The 20,206-nt window shown below is 38.4% G+C and overlaps 1 protein-coding gene across 8 annotated transcripts in view; it reads right to left on the bottom strand.

The window, feature by feature from the left end:
* LOC126849248 (neurobeachin) overlaps positions 1-20,206 on the bottom strand; it is a 289,515-nt gene that overhangs the window by 48,408 nt on the left and 220,901 nt on the right. For 3 of the 8 annotated variants that reach the window (XM_050590923.1, XM_050590932.1, XM_050590949.1), the window contains exons 28-37: positions 19,456-19,818; positions 18,131-18,261; positions 16,761-16,871; positions 15,684-15,891; positions 15,220-15,570; positions 13,927-14,053; positions 13,723-13,831; positions 13,360-13,535; positions 12,985-13,259; positions 12,508-12,644 (exon numbers count right to left, since the gene is read on the bottom strand). In XM_050590923.1, the coding sequence (XP_050446880.1) occupies positions 12,508-12,644; positions 12,985-13,259; positions 13,360-13,535; positions 13,723-13,831; positions 13,927-14,053; positions 15,220-15,570; positions 15,684-15,891; positions 16,761-16,871; positions 18,131-18,261; positions 19,456-19,818 (1,988 nt within the window). The remainder of the gene's footprint in view (positions 1-12,507; positions 12,645-12,984; positions 13,260-13,359; positions 13,536-13,722; positions 13,832-13,926; positions 14,054-15,219; positions 15,571-15,683; positions 15,892-16,760; positions 16,872-18,130; positions 18,262-19,455; positions 19,819-20,206) is intronic. The other 5 variants (XM_050590977.1, XM_050590970.1, XM_050590940.1 and 2 more) reach the window with 4 other exon arrangements.

The following is a 20,206-nucleotide window of genomic DNA, read 5'->3' as shown; positions in this document are numbered from 1 at the left end:
ACAATGTCAGGTGTCCCGCATCACCCCGTGCAACCACTGTCCTTTTCTCGGAACGTTCGTCTGCCTACTTGAATCATCCACCCACACGTCGATCACCACCATCATCGTCGCTATTCGAGAGACGACGCATCGTATCTACCGTACTGTCGACACCGGCGCGCCCACGCAACAAATCAAGCGAATCTTTTAATTGCCTGACATCTTTACGGCTCCTATAAAACAATGAATAGCTAGGTAAATTTCGAATACGAGAGAAGAAGATACGGGGAAATCGTATCCGCGCACAGAGATAGTCCCGCCGTCGTCGTCGTATCGGTGTCCGACCGAGACCGCGGTATATATCATGTTTACGGTGTCGGGGTTGCGTACCGAGCTGCTCCGCTGATTCGTGGGTCCCACGCGATGCCGCGCGATTGCGTCAGTCGCCGAGAGCTGCGTTCCGGTCAGGCAACCGGGAATGTCCATTCCCAGGACCCGTTTCTGTTCCGAGCCTGCGGAAACTCGAGACGCATCGGACCCTCTTGAGCATCGAGAGTACTTCTTCGCCGTATTCTACCTGTTCCAGACGGAGAATGTTTCATGCTAATGGGTGCAAAGACCGCTCGCAAATCGAGGCGAAAACAAGGCCCGTTGGTCGCAGAGCACATATATACGCGCGCCGCTTGGAAAACATAGTTTACGATTAGAGAGTTCGCTTGTGTATGTACAAGGATGTTCCCAGGATGATCCCCTCCGGACTTGATCCCGCGATCTCCGCGAATCACGCCGCGCGAATATATTTTTGTTACGCGCGGAGAACGACGACGTACATAATTGTCTATCGGTGAAGATTTGCGTGTGTGGTACCATCGTGCTGTCAGCGTTTACAAATTTTATACCGCGGGCTCTCGTTTGCGAAATTAATATCCTCAATCTTCCGTTTTGCGAGCGAATGCAATTTACCTGCTTTTGCGATGCGACAAAGATATATTTTGATAGCGGGATTCCTAAGAGCTTCGCGCGGTAAATTAAAGAGACATACAGCATATGTATATATCATAATTTTTCGGGATAGAGTTGCGTCCATAATTTTCTGACATTGTCAAGGAAGCTATGCACATACATACACACATCTTCAGAATAGTTGCACGTACATCCTATTTTATAGAGTTTATATTTTAGGTTTTATTTTTTTTATATTTTAAATTCTAATACTTTAAGTTTTAATATTTTTGATGATGAAGTATCTTTAGTAATGCTGGGCCACGTTCACAAACTAAATCATCTATTTTAGCTTTGTAAAAAATGTTTTTATATTATTAATGAAATCCATATATATATATATATATATATATATATATATATATATATAACGACTTAAAAATAACTAATATTAATATAGCGCGTTTAAGGCTATTATTAGATTTTCTCGTAACCATTCTTCGAATTCAGTAGTCACGGCAACAACGACCAAACTTATGCCGAATGCTTCTTCGTGTTCTTCCGACCTATCACGACATAAAAATATTCAAGGTCAAAGAATAAATCAATCGGACAATCAAAAAAACCAGTCGTAACGCGATTTGTACAATAATACTGCTCACGCATGTCATTAATAAACTCAGGTAATTAATGATCGACTACGATCATTCTCAAACACGATTTCTTCGGACCGTTATACACGATCGATAGATATATGACAACCGATCATGCTGTGTGATCGGTATTCTGAAGAATTCTCGATGAGGAGGATAGTTTCATTCGTCGATAATCATTCACAGCAACGCTCTATCTTGAGCAATAAAGAAATATCTAAAATCAAAAGTTGTGGAAAAGTAAAATTTACCAAGATATCACCATTATAATAAAAGATCGAAAGTGTGTTAAAAATATCAAACGGCATTATTAATCCTGCTTAAATTAGCGAAGATATATTGTTATTACTGAATTGACGGCGAGCTCAATCAAAATAGAGTCCTGCGATACAAACATTATGTAACAAACATATCGATATGTATAAACACATTGCTAAATGTGAAGGAGAGAGAAGCTGGCCCTCGAGGGGCGCCAGTGATAGTCTCGGAGATACCCGTCGTTCGGCTTCGGCATTATGATCGCGGCGTCTGAGACCGCGGGGGGCGCCGGCGCCGGCGCGTAAAATCTCTGCGTTATGAGTTCCCCCTTGCCGCGCATCGCCGATGACCGGACCCATCGTGGGGCCTCACACCACGTCGGGGTTCGGCAACCACCTCGGTCCGCCATCTCGCCTCTCGCGCGTTTCTCGTCGTCCTCCACCTTGGAAGATATGCCGCTACTCCTCCGTGGCTTTTGTTTTAAGGCATCCCAGGGATCTAGCAGTCGTGATAAATGGTACCCTTCGCGACGGGATCAATCGATAAACTAACGTGCAACTACACGGCGACACATTCCCCGGCCGCGACAGAATTCGTCGGCTCCGAACGAGATCGGTGCCCGAGATGAGCGAAAAATTCCCGAGATGGGACCTGCCACGCTTTTTTTCGGCATTTTATTTTTAGACGACACAGCGAAGAGGTAGAAAGATGAGATTTGCACTTTGTTTAACTCCCGCCACGGAGTTTGATGTTCGCCGATAGTGTACCTGTATTTGACAGAGAGTTCAAATATCGCAATCTGATTCATCTGTTTTCGCACAGCTAGTTCAATTTTTGTAAATCTATAACGTCGTTCAACTTGTCCAACTGGCGTTTTAGAATACGTACACGTGTCGGTGTGCAAAAATTCGTGTAGATAGATTCAAGCTCGTGTGGGTTTCGTGGGGAAGTATAATTGAATGTTTTGTATAATTAACCTGCGCCATAACTCAACATACGTCGCGCCTCTAGCCGCGGGCGGACCTCCCTTCTTCTACACATATGCACTTACACTCATGGGGAAGATATTTGTGTATTCACAAATGTGGACCTTCTCTCACACAGTGTGGTATATTACCGGTCCTTCAAATACCATTAAAAGCAAACATTGTAACGACGTGCATGAATAAAGATGCCGCAACCCGTTCGGCGGTTTACCGAATACACGAGCAGCGATGTAAAACGCAATCTGTCGCCACAAAATTCACATGTACAATTTAATGATATAGTGTGAATAATATAATATACGATGCTCGGATGTTGATTTATTGGTCATTCAAGTATTTAGCGTAAATTAAAATAGACGAATTAAAGAAGAAAAACAAATTAAATAATATAATATTCGACACGTAGATTTGACGGAGCCATTAAAAAAAGATTCTGTACCATGAGCAATGCATAAGACGGAGGTTCGGTTATTACAGAAAATTGACTCATGGCTGAAGAAAACTGATTTTGCATGTTGCATGACAGCCTGCCGAAAGCAGGCTCGGAGAACAACGTTCTCTTCCATCGATTCGAGCGGTCGACTAACAACCGTATAATCGTTGCCGTAGAAGCCGAGAGGCAATCTCTTGCTTAACCGGCATCTCCTCGCCAAGTTCAACCAAAGTTCTCTTTCTCTTTCTCTCTCTTTTCATCGCGCGTTTACACCGTCCTGCGCTAAACGACTTCAGTACAAATCCCATAATCTGCGAGCGGTATAGCTCATGGCGTTTTTATGACTGCTAAGAAACATACATACTCCTTTGTGAGATCGCCTGCCTGCCGTCTGTATTCTGTTATGCACACAAAAGAAAGAAAGATGCGTAACAATCGCAAGCCATGTTATTCTTCGAGCATTGGCATGAATTGCGTGCTCCCGTATTTCTTCTCTCATTATCTGATTTATAGGAACAAATAATGCAAATTGAATGTAAACTAGAAATTAATAAGAACATTTCAATATTTTTTACTTCTATTTACTATCGAGAAATAATATTATCCAATCAGAGGTAAGAGAAGACGCATGTTCTAAAGGATATTACCTATTCATTTGTATATTTGAAAAATTATGCTTAGAATAATAATTTGCGCATTTTTTTCACTGCATTTTTCTCACTCCTTGCTTTCGGTCACGCGACTGTAATCAACCGTGTCATTATCTACACGGAGCTTGCGAAACGCATGCAATAGTTTATAAATTACTTCACGCACGCTCTCATGTATTACCGATAATTGTATATGTGTATAATCAACTGCTAATTCATCAGTTTACATAGCTTTCATGAGTCAACTGATTTTGCGGATATTGTTTCGGTATTTCTCTTCTCTTTCTTTCTCTTTTTCATTGTTATTAATAATTTTTTTCTACATAAAGAAATTCAGTAAGGATTGAAAAATGTGCGCGCGGTCATTTCGCTAAAATTTGTGATTTTTTCCTCAAGAGTGAATATTTTGTTATGGAATCTCTAAGTGCCCATTTAAATAGCTATATTTCAGAACGTAGCCATAAGGCCAACAACCTGTCAGGAGATCATACCCTTGTCAAAATAATCGCTAAATTATGGGATGCGTACAGTTTTAACTACCAACTCGCTCTCCCGGGTCAGTAACACATTCCCGTTTCCTGCCTATCCGCTCGTCCCATCTTGGTCTCTCATCGATATATAACTAGCCTTCTCCGTTTCTCTTTCTTTTTGCAGCGTTCTTTTTGCCGCACACGAATCGACAGGCACGCATGCCGTGAATGAAAATCGTGTGGGACAGCTGACGCGCTCGTTTCCAACGTCATCAATTTATACATGATTAATGAGATAATAAAAATCGTTCGAGAACAAGAGATGCTGAAGGTGTGCGCGACGCGCATTAATAATTTGCGTTTATTTCGAAATTTTTGACGGGCCACACGACCGGATGTGCAATCATTAATTTTCATCAGTTTTTCCGCGATGACAACGGGAACTTTAGACATACGGTTTTCATCGCTTTGCTCGTTATGATAAATCGGAGTTAATAACAACTCGAAACACCTTCATTTTGCAGATCAGATTTAGCATAGAATGCGATAAAGTAGAGATAATATTTGCGATGTCACGTCATGCAATTATCGCCCGTCAATGGAATTAACGCGGTGATTTATCGGCGAACTATTTCGTCCCGCATTATCGATCCTTTCTCCGCGTTCTCCGGTATCATTTTTGCATAATTGAGAAATAAAACCTACCTTTCCGCGAGCGACAAATTACACGCTCCATCGAACAGCACTTTTAAAGACAAAACCGGATACGTAATATCGATGATTTCACGCTATACTCCGTCCGTGTCTCGCTCTATCGAGACGACGCAATGACCAATTTAAGATTATTCCAGGTATGCAGATTTCCTCTCAAGTACGCTTATCGTCTGAATATTCAACGAAACGGTCGAAAAGACATCCCGATAATGCACAGTACAAATTTACGTCTCGAACTGAGTGTATATATTCTACACTCGGATATGCGTGGCGCGATTCGAGCACGCGGAGTCTGGCGGGGAGCATTTATTCGCGTCTCCTTTTACAGATTTGTCTGTTCGATGTGGGGCAGCACGACATCGTCACGGTCGACGAAGCATAATCGATGAATCGATACGAATAGTTCGCCTGGAATAATGTCGTCAACGTCGTTCGAGCGAGCGGCGCTACACGCAACAACATATGGCAATCATCATGTGGCATTGGTATTACGCGATAAAAATGTTTTCGCATGCTTATCTTCTTTGATGCGTGATTTGCACGCTCACGTTGTCGCATTTCATTAATATTAATCGATTCGTCGTATAGAGCATCGCGGTTCGCGCTTATTTTGCAACGTGCTTGAAAATGCGCCTCGGGCCCCCGCCGCGTGTCCTCGCGCGAGACACGCCGGTGATTAATGGCGAAAAAGGCAGGAAAGTGATACGAGATATCAGGTGGAGAGATAGAGGTTTCCCCTTATCTAGTGGCTTTGCCGCGCTCGCTTTAATTATGCTACGACAAGACACGTCGCAAAATGCTTCTGACAATAGAAGTAGAAATAATTAGGTGCTGTAGGCGCGCTCGCGATGAGGAAATCATCAGATGAAATTTATCTGCTGTTGTATTCGTATGCTTTTAATCGCGGATATACGGAACGTACATGTAAGAAGCTGAATTTCCTTTTTGCATTAAAGATTATCACGCACGATGCTCTTTACAATCTGTAGAGAGATCTGCTAGTATTAGAAAACGCATGAAACATAGAATATTCTCATGCACCACGAGTAATCCGTTAATTACGATTCATTTTATTTCTGCGGATGAATTACGGCCGCTAATTTTATATTACTTTGTATGTGTGTGAGGGGGGAGATAAGTTCTTATAGATAATTTTTACTAAAATAATATATGGATTGAATTTGTATACATTAATTTGAAAATAATCCACAGCTTTCTTTTTCTGTACTTTATAAAAATATTATAAATATTTTTTCTAAATAGATGGTAGGTATCTTAAAATAATTTTTGAGGATTATAAAGAAAAGAACGTAAATGTGTACGCATCGCGAAACAATCAATAGACGAGCTCGTTTCCATACACACGCGGAATGAAAAGTAGCTATTTGCGCGATATATAGCTCTGACGTTCCATTCCAGACACGTATCCAGATGGCACACGCGACCACCGATATACGGAGCGCCCATCGATAATTATGGGGCAACGTGCACCCGTAAAGCTCGAAAATCAATGTGGCGAAAGGGTGATGCGAAAATGGGTTCGATCCGTGGCCTGTTGTAAGGGATCGTACAGGAAGTGAAGAGAGAGAAAGAGAGAGAAAGAGAGAGAGAGAGAGAGACAAGAGGGAGAACCGGAGAAGGCATAATAAATATCGGGTAAGGACGAGATCGGGCGCTACTTACGCCGTCAGCGATAATGACGGGGTGTGTTCAGGCTGTTTGCTTAGCGAGCAGATTAGTGAATGAATCCACAGGTGGGCGCCATCCGTCACACTCTGAATCGGATCCAGCCTTGCCCCGCCTATATTGCCAGCGACTAGTTCTTTTCCAGGTCCGTATTGATGGGGCAACCAAGGAACCCGTAAATGGTAAATATTATATAATCGCAACACAATCCGATTTGTGATTACACGTTTCAACGCAACGAAAGATTTTCAATATTTATTCGAGACGACAATAATGTTGTAATTTTTCTTTTAATATTGAGACCAAAAAATAATATTATAATATCATTTCTCGAAAAAAGTACACTCTCTCTCTCTCTCTCTCTCTTTCTCTACGTTAAATTAGCATCGCTGAAGCCAATAATTAACTCCTCACATTCTTAGTCCATAACGCGACTGCCTAAATTGCGCCATTCTTGATCAACGTCTAACACTGTGCCAACGTCCCTTGATACATATCGTATCCTTTGTACGTATGTATATATAGAGTGTATCAAAAGAAAATAAAAGAAATATGAAACAGCTTTGTATTACATCAATACAGAGAGCAATATGAATTGCACGTATTTTTAGCAATTATATTTGCGACATGACCAAACAGTGATGTATGGGATTAAAACTCGGTACGCGAAACCTGTTATTAAAAGATAAAGTAATACCTTTGAGACACCCCGTATATATATATACCTTCCGGCAAACTCTCAACACTGAGCTGGGCTCGCGTATCTATAGAACGGATACACCCACGAGCTTTCCGCCTACCTGCACTCGCTGACAGAACTGATGTGGCACGAGACAGTTGCCTATGATATCCATCATCATACCTTTCGAGGATAATCGGTCGTCACGCCTATAACGACCGCCGAAGAAACCGGCACCGCGAGAAAAATCATTTGCTATAGTAAGAGAGATTTCGGATGCTCATTTGTCGTTGGCACTTTTATGGATGAGGATGACACGTTTCGACTTCCGCCATTCATCGAGGTGTCGCAGATTTAGAAATGTACATATACATTCGTCGCACACATACACATATATATTCTTTGAACTTGAAAAAAAATAGAGTCGAATAAATAATTATGCTTACTAACTTAAATTAAATGCTTCAATTAATTAATTAAATATGCTTAAATATTTCATTTTTTTAATATGTTTTGCTTAATAATATAACATTGCAGAATTATTTTTGGCACACGAGACTAATTTGGCGCGATTATGAATAGTTTATCCGGATAAAACGTGGGCGACGGCGATCTATATATAATCAGTAGGAAAATTCATTTTCTACACTACTGAAAGATCTTCGGGCACCGATATGATGAAGCGTTACGGAGATTGGCGGACCACCGGAGTAATGTCCGCACTAATAGCAGTGATTACCCCTGCCTTGTTGAGAATGAATCCGCCCGCTCCTTCCAGCCAGCCTGCTCTTCGGGTTCTGCCTCGTTCTACCTCGCGCTGCGCCCTGCCCATGAATTGATGAATGTTTACCAAACTAACTGCATCCTTTTCACGCAAACTGCCCGCTGGTCATTGGCTACTACAACGTCGAATCTCATCGAAAGCGTAGATCGATTAAATTATGCGGAATATGCAAATTTGTGTCGATACGCGTCTGCGTACCCCGAGCGATCGGCAGAAAATGCGCAACGAGATTGTTGGAAGAGTAATTATTGCCTCTCGATATTCGCTTCGTACCGTTTTTATTAATAATAATGCTGGTGATGTATACGCGAGCGCAAGACATTAGATTCGATCGAGAGTTATACGCTTATTTATCAGTCTCGACGAGACTTATTATTTCGAAATTCGCGATACATAATTCAAAGAACGACTATGAACGTATCACGTTTGAGAGAGGAAAAGCGGATCTCTTTGTTTATCGAAGAAGTTATTGACAGCGCGGCAATCTGCCGCAAGTATTTCTGACAGGCTTTATTATTTATTGACACGTGTTTATAATCGCAAGATACAAAGATAACGCGGTAAAATTAATGGAACAAGATACGATACAATGACTGTGTTTAAAACGAGGTGGACAGGAACTTTGCACTGTCAATACGACATATCGCGGTGGCAGGATTGCAAAATAATTACAGTTGCATTATTATAACGTCACTTGCACTATATTAAACCGATATCATACATATGCATCGTCTAAGAAGGCCGCATAACATTAAAACGGTGCTCGATCATAGCCCGTCCTCCTATCACTCTCGTTTAGTCTTTTATACATACGCGTTCCCGAGAAAATTTTTTTACATCTATATCTCGTAGAGAAAAAGAGAAAGAGATAATATCGGCTGCATAATCACACATTACATATTTACGCAATGTGTATTTACGTATGAATAATAAAATGATATAAATGATCTCAAATGAATCACAGGAATACCTCTAGCTATGTGAGGGAATACCTAGGAATCTCTGGCACTGCATGATCTACGAGGAAGTTTCTATTTGCGATCGCTGATAAACGGCCCGATGTCTCGGATTTTTCACAGCGCTCACATATCCCTCGTTAATGGTATCTTCTTTGCGAATGAGCGTGCACTAACGTATAGCACACCGACCACCTGTCCGGTTGGTATCTCTCGCTCCTTTCCGCTCGTTTGCTCTTTATCTGTTTCTTACTCTCTCTCTCTCTCTCTCTCTCTCTCTCTCTCTCTCGCACCGGGCGTCCCATAGGGATACTCGCAGCATGTGTCTGCGATAACTATACCACGTAGAAAAGAGGGGGCTTTAGGCGCCACAGAGCAGGTTTCCATAAAAATGCGAGCTACCCGATCCGCTGCGACACGGCAGAGTTTAATGTCCCGTATGACCTACCCTTTCCGAAGCGACCGACAGCCCGTTAGATTTATTTAAAGATGAGTCTGCTTTGCTCTTTCTTCAAATACAAGACCAAATATATCCATATATGCGGAAGAGACACAAAAATTAATTAATGTATTCTTTGCAAAATGTTTCAATATGATTTTGTATTTTTTGAAAGCAAAATGTAACTTCTCTTTCGATACCTTTTGTTTTTTTATCATATCTCATATATTTAAGTTTCAACCTTTACGATTTTATGCGTTGATATGTTAATAAGAGAAACGCAGAAAATCAATTATTATTTTACGATCCCGTACCGCATTGCTGTCCGCACAAACAACTCGAGTGGCGACTCAATTTCTAACATATGCAATCGCGACGACGGCATGTAGTTATTACATATCATTACGAGCAATTACATGACATCAATCTTTTCAAAATAATACATATGAAATGCTCGACATGAATAACCATTTATTCACTACGGGATATAGATGTAAGATGATTATAGCTGATATATCTGGTTTGCAGAAAAAAATCACGATTTTTCCACCAAATTTGAAACGAAATCTATGTATTATATTCGTGAACCATATCGTTAATTATTTGTTTGTTTTAAATATGAATATCCTCATGGACTATCAATAATTCATTCTCGACGTAATGGCACAGTGTGTGCATCCACTATCTTTAACGTACGATGCTACAGAACAGACAAAGAAAAGGAGAAGAAGAGGAAAACGGCAGAGCGAAAGAGAGGGCGGTGAGGGGGAAAGGAGAGAGCCGTGTAAACGATAAATCACGATAAATACGTTTGCCTGGACCATTATAAAAGGCGGAGGAAGAAGAACGGGGAAGAATCGACGCGATCGGCGAGGAGAGGGTCAGCGGAGGAGATATGCGCAAAGGGGGTGCAGCAGCGCGCGGCCCGATATGCAGTCTCTCCTGGGGCCACTCCTGGATGCATCCTCTTCTGCGGCCGCGCATTACGATCGCTTAAGTCTCGGCTCGACTATCGAGTGATCCATCGCCTACGAATTCGACGAAGCCTCCCGCCTACCCTCGGGACATCCTCGACTAATGAGCGTGTCTCGATCGTGAACGACCAGTCTCTCCTTCTCTTTCTTTTTCTCCGTTATCCTCATCTTCCTTTTCTCTCTGTTTATCTTTCTCCTGTCTTCCTATCTTTCTGTTTCTCTCTCTCTCGTGCTCTTTCCCTCCTCACTTCCAGGTGCGCTCAACGTTCTTTCTTAAAAAGGATTCCAATTAAGAGAGCCCGAATGAGTTCGTACGTCCTATTCACGAGCAAGTCCGTCGAGATGTAACGGGGACGACAGGTGGACACGGTGAAATCCTTAGGCATGATCCCCGAGAAACACGGCGATAGGATGAGCGATTATTGAAATTCTCAGAGGACATTGCGTATAAAGATAATTAGAGACGTCGATATCGACAAGCGTTAAAAAAAGAATCCGATCTTGTAGCATCGGTAATATATTTGTAATAATGTTTATTATGCAAATGCCCAATAGATAATTTTGTTTTCTTGATAATTTGGAGAATGTTCATAATCCTTTCTAAAATATGATCTATCGAGTAACGTATTATGTATTTACATCATTGATATGCATCATCAAGACGCAGATTCCACGACGCGACTTTACTGCGTGATGTTTATCTCGGCTAGGTGGGAAAGTGTGGTAGTTTCAGTACATTCCTGAGAAGCTGTTTGTTCACCTATGCCACCGATGCGTGGTTAGTGCGTGGTGAGGCGATGGAAGATAGGGAGAAAGAGAGACGGAAGAGCGGGCAGGCAGATATCGGGCCCCGCGGGGGGCTCATAATTGCCGACCCTGAAGATCGGTCGACCCCATGGGGCCCTCCTCTGTTTGTTTTATTCCCTAGTTATACAAACGCGAGATCTACGACCGATATATGATAATCGTCCTTCTAGTTCTTCCAGTTCGTCTCTCTCTCTCTCTCTCTCTCTCTCTCTCTCTCTCTCTCTCGAATACTTTTCGTATTTTTTATCTTTGTTTTTTTTTAATTGTGTAAGCATCACGAATATAGGATGCCTTATAAACACTGATAGACAGGGACACGTCCGAACTAATTCTAACCAGAATCTACCTCCGCCATTGGTGCTGTAGAAGCTTTCGCCACGTCTCATCATTTACGACGCACATTTATTCAAATTCTACGACGGCCGATATGATTGATACTCTTCGTTATGAGCGGCTACCTCAGGAAAGAGGAGCATAAAATATTATCTCAAATATTTAATATGTAAATAATGTGCATCGCTATTACTACATGCATTTTTAAACTGTAGATACAGTAATGCAGGCACTTTGATGAAGATACATTCACGACAGATAATAGAATAAAATGGAAAAACAGATAAAAATAAAGTAAAAAGAACATATATATATATATATATATATATATATATATATATATATATAATTTACATAATTTTTCAAAATAATTTGAATAAATGCATTGCGGAAATTGTACTTCCTTTTGTATCAATTCTTGATCAATCTTATGTTAATTTAAAAGTATTATTTTCTTTATCATAGTATATTATTTTGTAAAATATTAATGTAAAAAACTTGACTTTAGCTCTTTCTTGATTAACTTTTCATTAAATAAACAATGTTATCTTAAGACAAGCAGTGACTACATTTCAAAAAGCACCGCAAATATATCAAGCTGTCCCAATTCCATTTTAATGAAGAAAAAACACGGTAAAGCAATTAATTATCGTAGGCTATATATAAATAACGCGCGTCGTACAAAAACATACATTAACTGTCTGTGTGTGTGTGTGCGTATTTATCGTATATGTTTGTAAATATTTATGAACTATATTACTTACCTCACTGTCGATTTTCTTGAACTCCGGATCGTCCTCGTCCACTTCGAAATACAGCTCTGTAGATGTAACGGAAATGATGCCGGGCGCCACAATACCGGGTGCAATTAATCTGCCTTTCGTGCTGATATTCACCGGACCTGTGATAAAAACATGAGCAATTAAATTGATGCACGTGAATAACAATACAGTAAAAAATATATCTGCATGCGTGTGTGTAACTATTTTTATTTAATTATAAAAATGTGGATATAAAAATCCCTTTTTTTCTTAATTTATGCATCTTATCAGTAACATGCTATTTTCGCAATATATGGCGCATAGAAATTGGAAATTAAAGACAAAAATTAAAATAACAATTGACAACCGATATTTAAATAACGAATACAACAAAAAAGCAAAATAAAACCGGTTTGCTTGGCCTGCGATATGCCATTAAAATGTCGCTCCTCGTTTATCAAAAACGGTACGTTGACCAACCTGTCAAGTCGTTGTCGAGATCCCTGTCGTCCGACAGCAATTCACTGTCATCTAAAAGATCCGCCGACTGCAATTGCTGTTGGTGTGCACGCGAGGCTGCGAGATGCGCGTGAAATTCTTCACGCGCTTGAAGTATCGCATCCTCGGGTGCACCGTGTTCTAGAGCCGCCTTAAGAGTAGCCTCGGGGTGGCTCGAGCCTAGTGGATTGTGCACGAAACGCTTACGTCTACGTGCATCATCCTCCCAAGCATCCAGCTTCCAATACTCGGCTAATCTGTGAACAGTACAAAACAGTACGCAACGTGTGTGTTCGTTGTAGAAAACGATTGTGCAATTAAGAAATAACTTAGAGTAATGATTATGTTTTTATTTACTTTGCAGCCATTGGATCCATGTATCCCCATGCGCCGTGCTTATTGGACAAGATATTACGAACTTTCTCTAATAATCTGCTAGCGATTACATTATCACGCCTTCGTGCTGCGGTAATCAAATGATCGCACATACGTTCTTCCTCTCGACGGTCCAGTAATGTTTGAGCGCATTGTGACTAAAATCACAAGAAAACATGTTTAATTATTAATTTTTCTAATCTTTTTATATAATTAATTAAGTACATACGGGAAAGGATTTTTGCATCTACGGTACTAGAAAACTCGCGCGCGAACCTTCAGGCAACAAAAACTGGTTGGATCTATTTACAGTGAAATAAAATCGCGAGAGAAGAAATGCAGTACCTCAAAGTCAGCATGTTTTAGCACGTCATCCGCTCTCATCCTGTTTAAAATAAACTCTGCCTCGTTTGCGACTCTTACTATGTGATCCTTCATAGCGTGAGATAGCAATCTGCGTAAACGTAAGAAAGCATTTTCATGAAGGGAAACGAGAAGAGTTTGATTTTGTTTTATTTGCACGCGTTCTAGTGGTAATAAACGTCTTACCTTCCCTCGTTAATGAGCTCGATGAAAGCAAGACCCGCGTGCTTCTGCAAAGAGTTTTGCCATTCCTGAGAGCAGAGCAGCATAACTAATTCCACGACGGAGTTGCTGTTTTTAAATGTGGTCAAACCTGGCAAATTAGAAATAAGGGATCTTTAAGTGAATGAACGATAAATCGTAAGTAAATAACAATGAACGACACAGTGAAAGAATGACGGAAAGGAATGGACAATGTCGCGATTTACAAAAGGAAAAACGTCGGGTGCATCGAGTGTTGTTAAAAATAAAATGCATCGATACGTTGTAAAACTATCAAACGCCACGTTTCTTGAATATAAAGCCTGCAAGAGACATCGCGGCTTTCTACATGTTGAATACTAATGGTGAGCGATAACTCGGAACACGCAGGCCATCTTCCTAAAGTAAAATCATAAAATGACTAATTTGAATACTCGGTGTGAGATGGCAGAAATGCTTAAACCATAAAAGTGACGAAAGTTTCGCCAAATACACACATCTGTGCGATCTCTGAATTTTTATCTATCTCGTCAGTATATTTAAATGTACAATTTTAAATATTTTATATGGCAATATAGTTGAATTCTTATCTTTATAATATTTTTATCTATTAATGAGCACATAATACATCGATTACGAAGGCTTTTCTATATTTTTTTTAAACATTTCTTTGAAAACACGCGCATTTATGATGCAAATAATAATCTTTTCAGGATACGAAGTGTGACGTGTATAGCTCTTTCAGAAGTGATAACAATTATATTACTAATCAAAAAAATGTAAGAGATAAGAAAAAATTATATTGTAAGCTATGCTATATACTTTTATTATTTTATATGACAAGAAAATAAATAAAAGTAATAAATAGAAAGGCATATATAACTTTATTTAACGTATCAGAAAATATTGTCTCTATATAAGTCTGGTTCAGATTTAATTTCCGAATTTTTTATGATTCTTTTTTTATCCGTGGGCGTGATATATCTTGACATCGCTTAGAAAACAGACCATATTACGACTGTTCCCCGTATAATAAAATCTAACATAAAACGTGTTCCTTTTATTTTATCGAGTTTCAGACATTCTATATATTGTGTACACATAAAACGCTGAACGTGTCTTTATATTATTGTGATGTAAAATTTATAAAAAATGTTTCAAAATCACCTAATTTTAACAATTTTTTCGTCTACCCGAAATAGAGATAGTTTCTTAATACATTCATATGCAACATGCACACACTGAACATCCAGAAAAATGATCGCACGTTCGACATACCCTTGCAGCTCGTACCTTTTCCTTCCATTAATAATTCTTGACCATGGGAGCCAACGAGTGTTTTGGACAGGAAGGGGGCAAAATCCACCATGATCTCTCGTAGGAGAGGACAAACCGAACCCAAGGCCATTTCCAGCTTTTGCGTGAGCGAAGCCTCGCGGGAAGGTGTTGGTACCGGTAAATGATCAACCAGACCCTTGATCGGCAATTCTTCGGCTCTCGGGGATGCTCCGGTTACTACCAGACGATCGGGAACTCGAACCACCGAGATTTCCGCCGATGGTTTCTCCCCCCGTTCTGCGTTGCCAAGCATTTCTTGTTCCAGAACGTTGCCCTCGCTGTCTTGCATGTCTATGAATTTCACATTATGCATGTTTTTGTTTTTATGTAACAAATTAATAACAAATTAAATAAATTCGCATATTAATCACAAGTGATGACGAAACAGTTAATTTGACTCTTACCACGCGAATGGGCGATATTGTGGATATTTCGCGGATCTTCTCTTGGATTCGTAATCGGCATCGTATCGCCGTCTTCGTTGAGGTTTACATCTGTCCAGGCTTCTTCGGATGAATTGTGCTTATTTTCGTTATCAGTAGTAATTTCAGAAGGACTCGCGTCCGCGGTAATATTGCTACGATGTACTGTCTCCTCACTGGAATCGTTGCTCTAGGAAAAAGTTGATCAAAATAAAGAGAAACATGAAACATCGAAGTTTTACACCAATTTTGATTAAACCGACTGTAAACCGTTAGAAGAATATTAGAGAATTTTAAATGAAAAGCATCAATTGAAAAATATGTGAGATAGATTTGCGATAAATTATTTTTTTGCTAATTTGAATGTATGATAGCACTCAAAATTTTTTTATTTATCGCACCGTTAAATTTTATTGGAATTCAAAGAATTCCTTAAATTTTAATTATTGTATAAAATTCAAATATATTTTCATAAATGTATAGGAGAGAATACTAATATCACTACAGTATTGAAGTATTTTATTAACGAAAACCTAGCGCTATATACTTTTATATAGAAACGTTTTATAAGATAATTTCATACCCAATCATACTTTATAATAAATTCTCGCGTGCCATGTACTTACTTTATTACATGCAATTAGTAGTATACCATTACTACGCAATCAACTAATGTATCATAGAAAAAAAGAACAAGCCTATTCATATATGTAAGCTTCAATAGCAAAATTAATAATCCTACGTAGATTAAGACCAAATGGTTGTACACGTATAAGAGCCGCTACATATTACATTATGATAACGTTACGTAAACATCAAAAAAGATGTAAATCAAGTCAAGTGTACCGCTCTCTCTCTCTCTCTCTCTCTCTCTCTTACACCCGTCAAATGAGCATTGTGGCGTATCTTCTCGCATCTTTTATGATATAAAATTACAATTTTTTAAGAAAATTAAAAATATATATTTTTTTTAATTGTCCCCATAATACGGCCGATTATATAGCGATATAATTCGAAACGAATTCCCATCTCCGGATTTGTACTTAAATCAAATTTTACCTGCAGATTTCGTGGCAGTGGTTCGGACCTTGTAGAAGTGCCAAGCGTTGGTTCTGATGAGGTGTAATCCTCGAGAATAGTCCGCGGCCGAGGTACACCACTGTGACCTCCCTTCAGAACCAGTAGTTAGTACGCATAGCAATGCAAGCAGAGGAAGTTAACAATGAGAGAAATTCAAGAGTCAAAGTATTGCATGCTCGATACGATTACAGATAAATACGTGATACGAACGTTTCGATGGTGCAAATATATATGTGCCCGAAATTCGCGGTTTTATAAACTCGCTCAAATCTCAAAGTTTATAATAAGATACATATTACGTGCGAGAGAGATAGTTACGAGAGTTCGTAATTAATAAAGAACGGTTGTTACGTTGGGACTACGTAGATGCAAGACACCAATTGATAAGTGAACACTACATGCTGGATGTTGCAAGAAATCTTCTACGATAGATCTCGAAAAATCTAGATCTCCATTAATCTAACAAATCAATTAATAATTAATATTTGTATGAGGATTAATTCACAGGAAATTACACTTAAGACTCCAATGGTTAAGAATACTTCAGAATCCAATAATTGACAAATGATAAAGAAAATTATATAATTGCAAAATTGTGCTAATGAAATTAACATTCAATAATAAAAGAATGTCTATCAATTTACCTTATCGAGTTTTAATTTGTGTAAATTTAATGTAACTACCTTTAATTATTTTTTTGATACAATGCTGATTCATTGTAATTGCATATATCGAATTTGACATGATTGATAAAAACTCCATATCATTATCGCGCGACAAACAGTACATGTGTTAAACTAATGCAAAGCATTGTGCGATAGCACAAATATCTGATCATTACTACGGCGAATATCCCGTAAAATCGTGCGCAATAAAAAAGTGCTAATAATCTCACTGCTATCAATATTACTTGAAACTATCGAAACTATCAAAGAAAAAGATAGTTAGGATTAGACAGTAGATAATTAGACAATATTAAAAACGGCGTTCAATCGAACGTTATAGAAAGACCCGCACTCGCTACTCAGAGCTTTGTAAAGATATTGAAACATCTGATCTACGATCTCGATCTATCGAAATGCATGCAGTCTCAAGTAAAATAATTAATCATGACGTAGAGCCGAATACTGTTTTATATCAATCAATTTATGCTGTCACTATATTGAATTGAGTTCCGTACGTGACAGAATTTACAAAACTTTTACCTGAGATTTTAGGTTCTATAATTCTCGTTGTACACTTCTTTCGAATTTGTTCGTTAGAGAGCAACTGTCTGTCGCATTTTTTTTTCAGATCGTATCAAAATTGCGGATAACGTTGCAAGTTTCTTCTCGCGATTTCTAACTTACCTTAGTCGATGGCGGGCCTGACGATGTAACGTCGTGATCGGCCAGAATCGAAGAATTATTTTCGTCGACGATGATAACTTCATATTCCCCATCATCTTGAGAACCTGATTGACTCATTATACCTCCGCTACCTGAGAACACGAGAATAAGATGTGATATTAAAAATCGAAAAATATAAATATCTTTTCTTTTTTACAAAATCAATTGATATCCATAAACATGCGTTCAATAATTTCAATAGAGTATAATATTTTTTCTGTATGTATATATATTTTCTTTGTAAAATAATATTATCTTGCCTAGAATTTGCAATTTATTAATGTAAAAAAATATACACAAAAAATATAAGAGATTGCATTATTTATATGTATTGTGTACATTAAATAATTTTTTATATTTTTAATTGCATAAATGTTACATAAATACAAAGATATAGTTGCCTAAAATTACTTGAAAATTAAATCATAAAACCAATGTATAAAAGCACGATTCTTCAATCGATTTGAATAAGGAACACAAAAACTTTAATATTGTATTTAATGTATTCTTAATAAAGTAATGTGCAGAGTATCTGCTTGTGTCAAAAAATCTTTATCTTCATTTTCAATATATAGCCAGTGTTCCTTAAATTTTAAATTATATCTATCGAAAAACATATAACAAGAAATACATAAAAGGAATCATCAACTACAACAAATTATTTTTTGAACAACTGCATATTTTTTTATTTGCATCATTAATTAACTTGTAGAAAATAATATCTTTGTATGTATTCATGCATTTTTATTAATAATATAAATAATAAATGCAAATCTTTTACAATAAAAATGCACATTTAAAGTACATGCTGTAAGACATTTACAATTTTTTTTTTTTTTTCACAACAATATATGCTAATAGTTCAAGATTACCGCTTGTGCTACACATGCAGTGCATATCTTTCAAACTAAATATAAATAAATATCTTTAGTGTGTTTTAATAACAATATAATAAAAGTAATCCCAATAATTCAACTAGACATAGAATATAAATGATTACGAAAGAAATCTCCCTCTGAAATAAAGAATTAATTAATAGAATATTTTTGTAATTCTTTAAAGCTGACTGTATAATACCTATATAATTCTTTCTTAAGATAATTTAAACAGGTTCTTAATATGAAAAGAATCTGCAATATTTATACACATCGAGGAAATTGCGCATGGAGGGACAAGAACTCGTTTATTAAGCGTCATGCAGATTGCGGACAAACAGGAATTGCGCAATAAATCAGGCCAAAAGAACTCGAGCATTCTGTGAAACAACTTTCGGACTTTCGAGTTACCTTGCAGACCGACACCGGAGTTTCTATGACAGAGATTTCGGGGCTGATCGATATGCTTTTGAAGCGTATGGTGATGGTTGTTGTTATTGTGATGATGATAGTGATGATGACGATGATAGTTATGGTTATTCGGATGATGGCTGTAGTGATTGTTATGATGATTCGGGAGATAATAGTTAGAGGGTGGCTGGCGATTAGAGTGCCTGGCAGCCGGTAGCGGGTGCTGGTGATGGTGCTGGTTGATGTGGTGATTGGCATTGACATTCGCATTGGCGTTAGGGTGAGATCCTGGGAGGAACTGTGGGTACACGTGGTGAGACCACTGTGGAAATAGGGGCCGCCCTTCTCCACCACCATTCCCATCTGCCGAGGAACCACATTTACCACGTTATCGGATCGTGTGCACTATCATCTTTATCTCTTGTGATATCCATAGCGTATTTTTAATACTGCCTTTCACTCTATCCACTCGATTAATAAAATGTTAAGCAGTATAATTATGATCGGCGTTTGAAGATTTACGAAATTATGCGAATAGTGTTAGCACTCTTAGTAAAAAGATATCTTGTAAAAAATTAATAATAATATATCTTCTCAAAATTCTTCTTATATCAGTAAAATTTAAAAATAATTTTAATATAATTTTTTTTTTTAAGTATACATGTGTAATTTTAAAAGCCTCTTTAGAAAAGTCCCTTTTGCAAAATATAGCATAAATGTTTAAAATGTCTTAACATATCCTGATAAATCT

Source organism: Cataglyphis hispanica, chromosome 1, assembly GCF_021464435.1.
Source record: "Cataglyphis hispanica isolate Lineage 1 chromosome 1, ULB_Chis1_1.0, whole genome shotgun sequence".
NCBI lineage: Eukaryota > Metazoa > Arthropoda > Insecta > Hymenoptera > Formicidae > Cataglyphis > Cataglyphis hispanica.
Note: the sequence above shows the minus strand (reverse complement) of the source record. Positions and strands in the feature narration are given on the sequence as shown.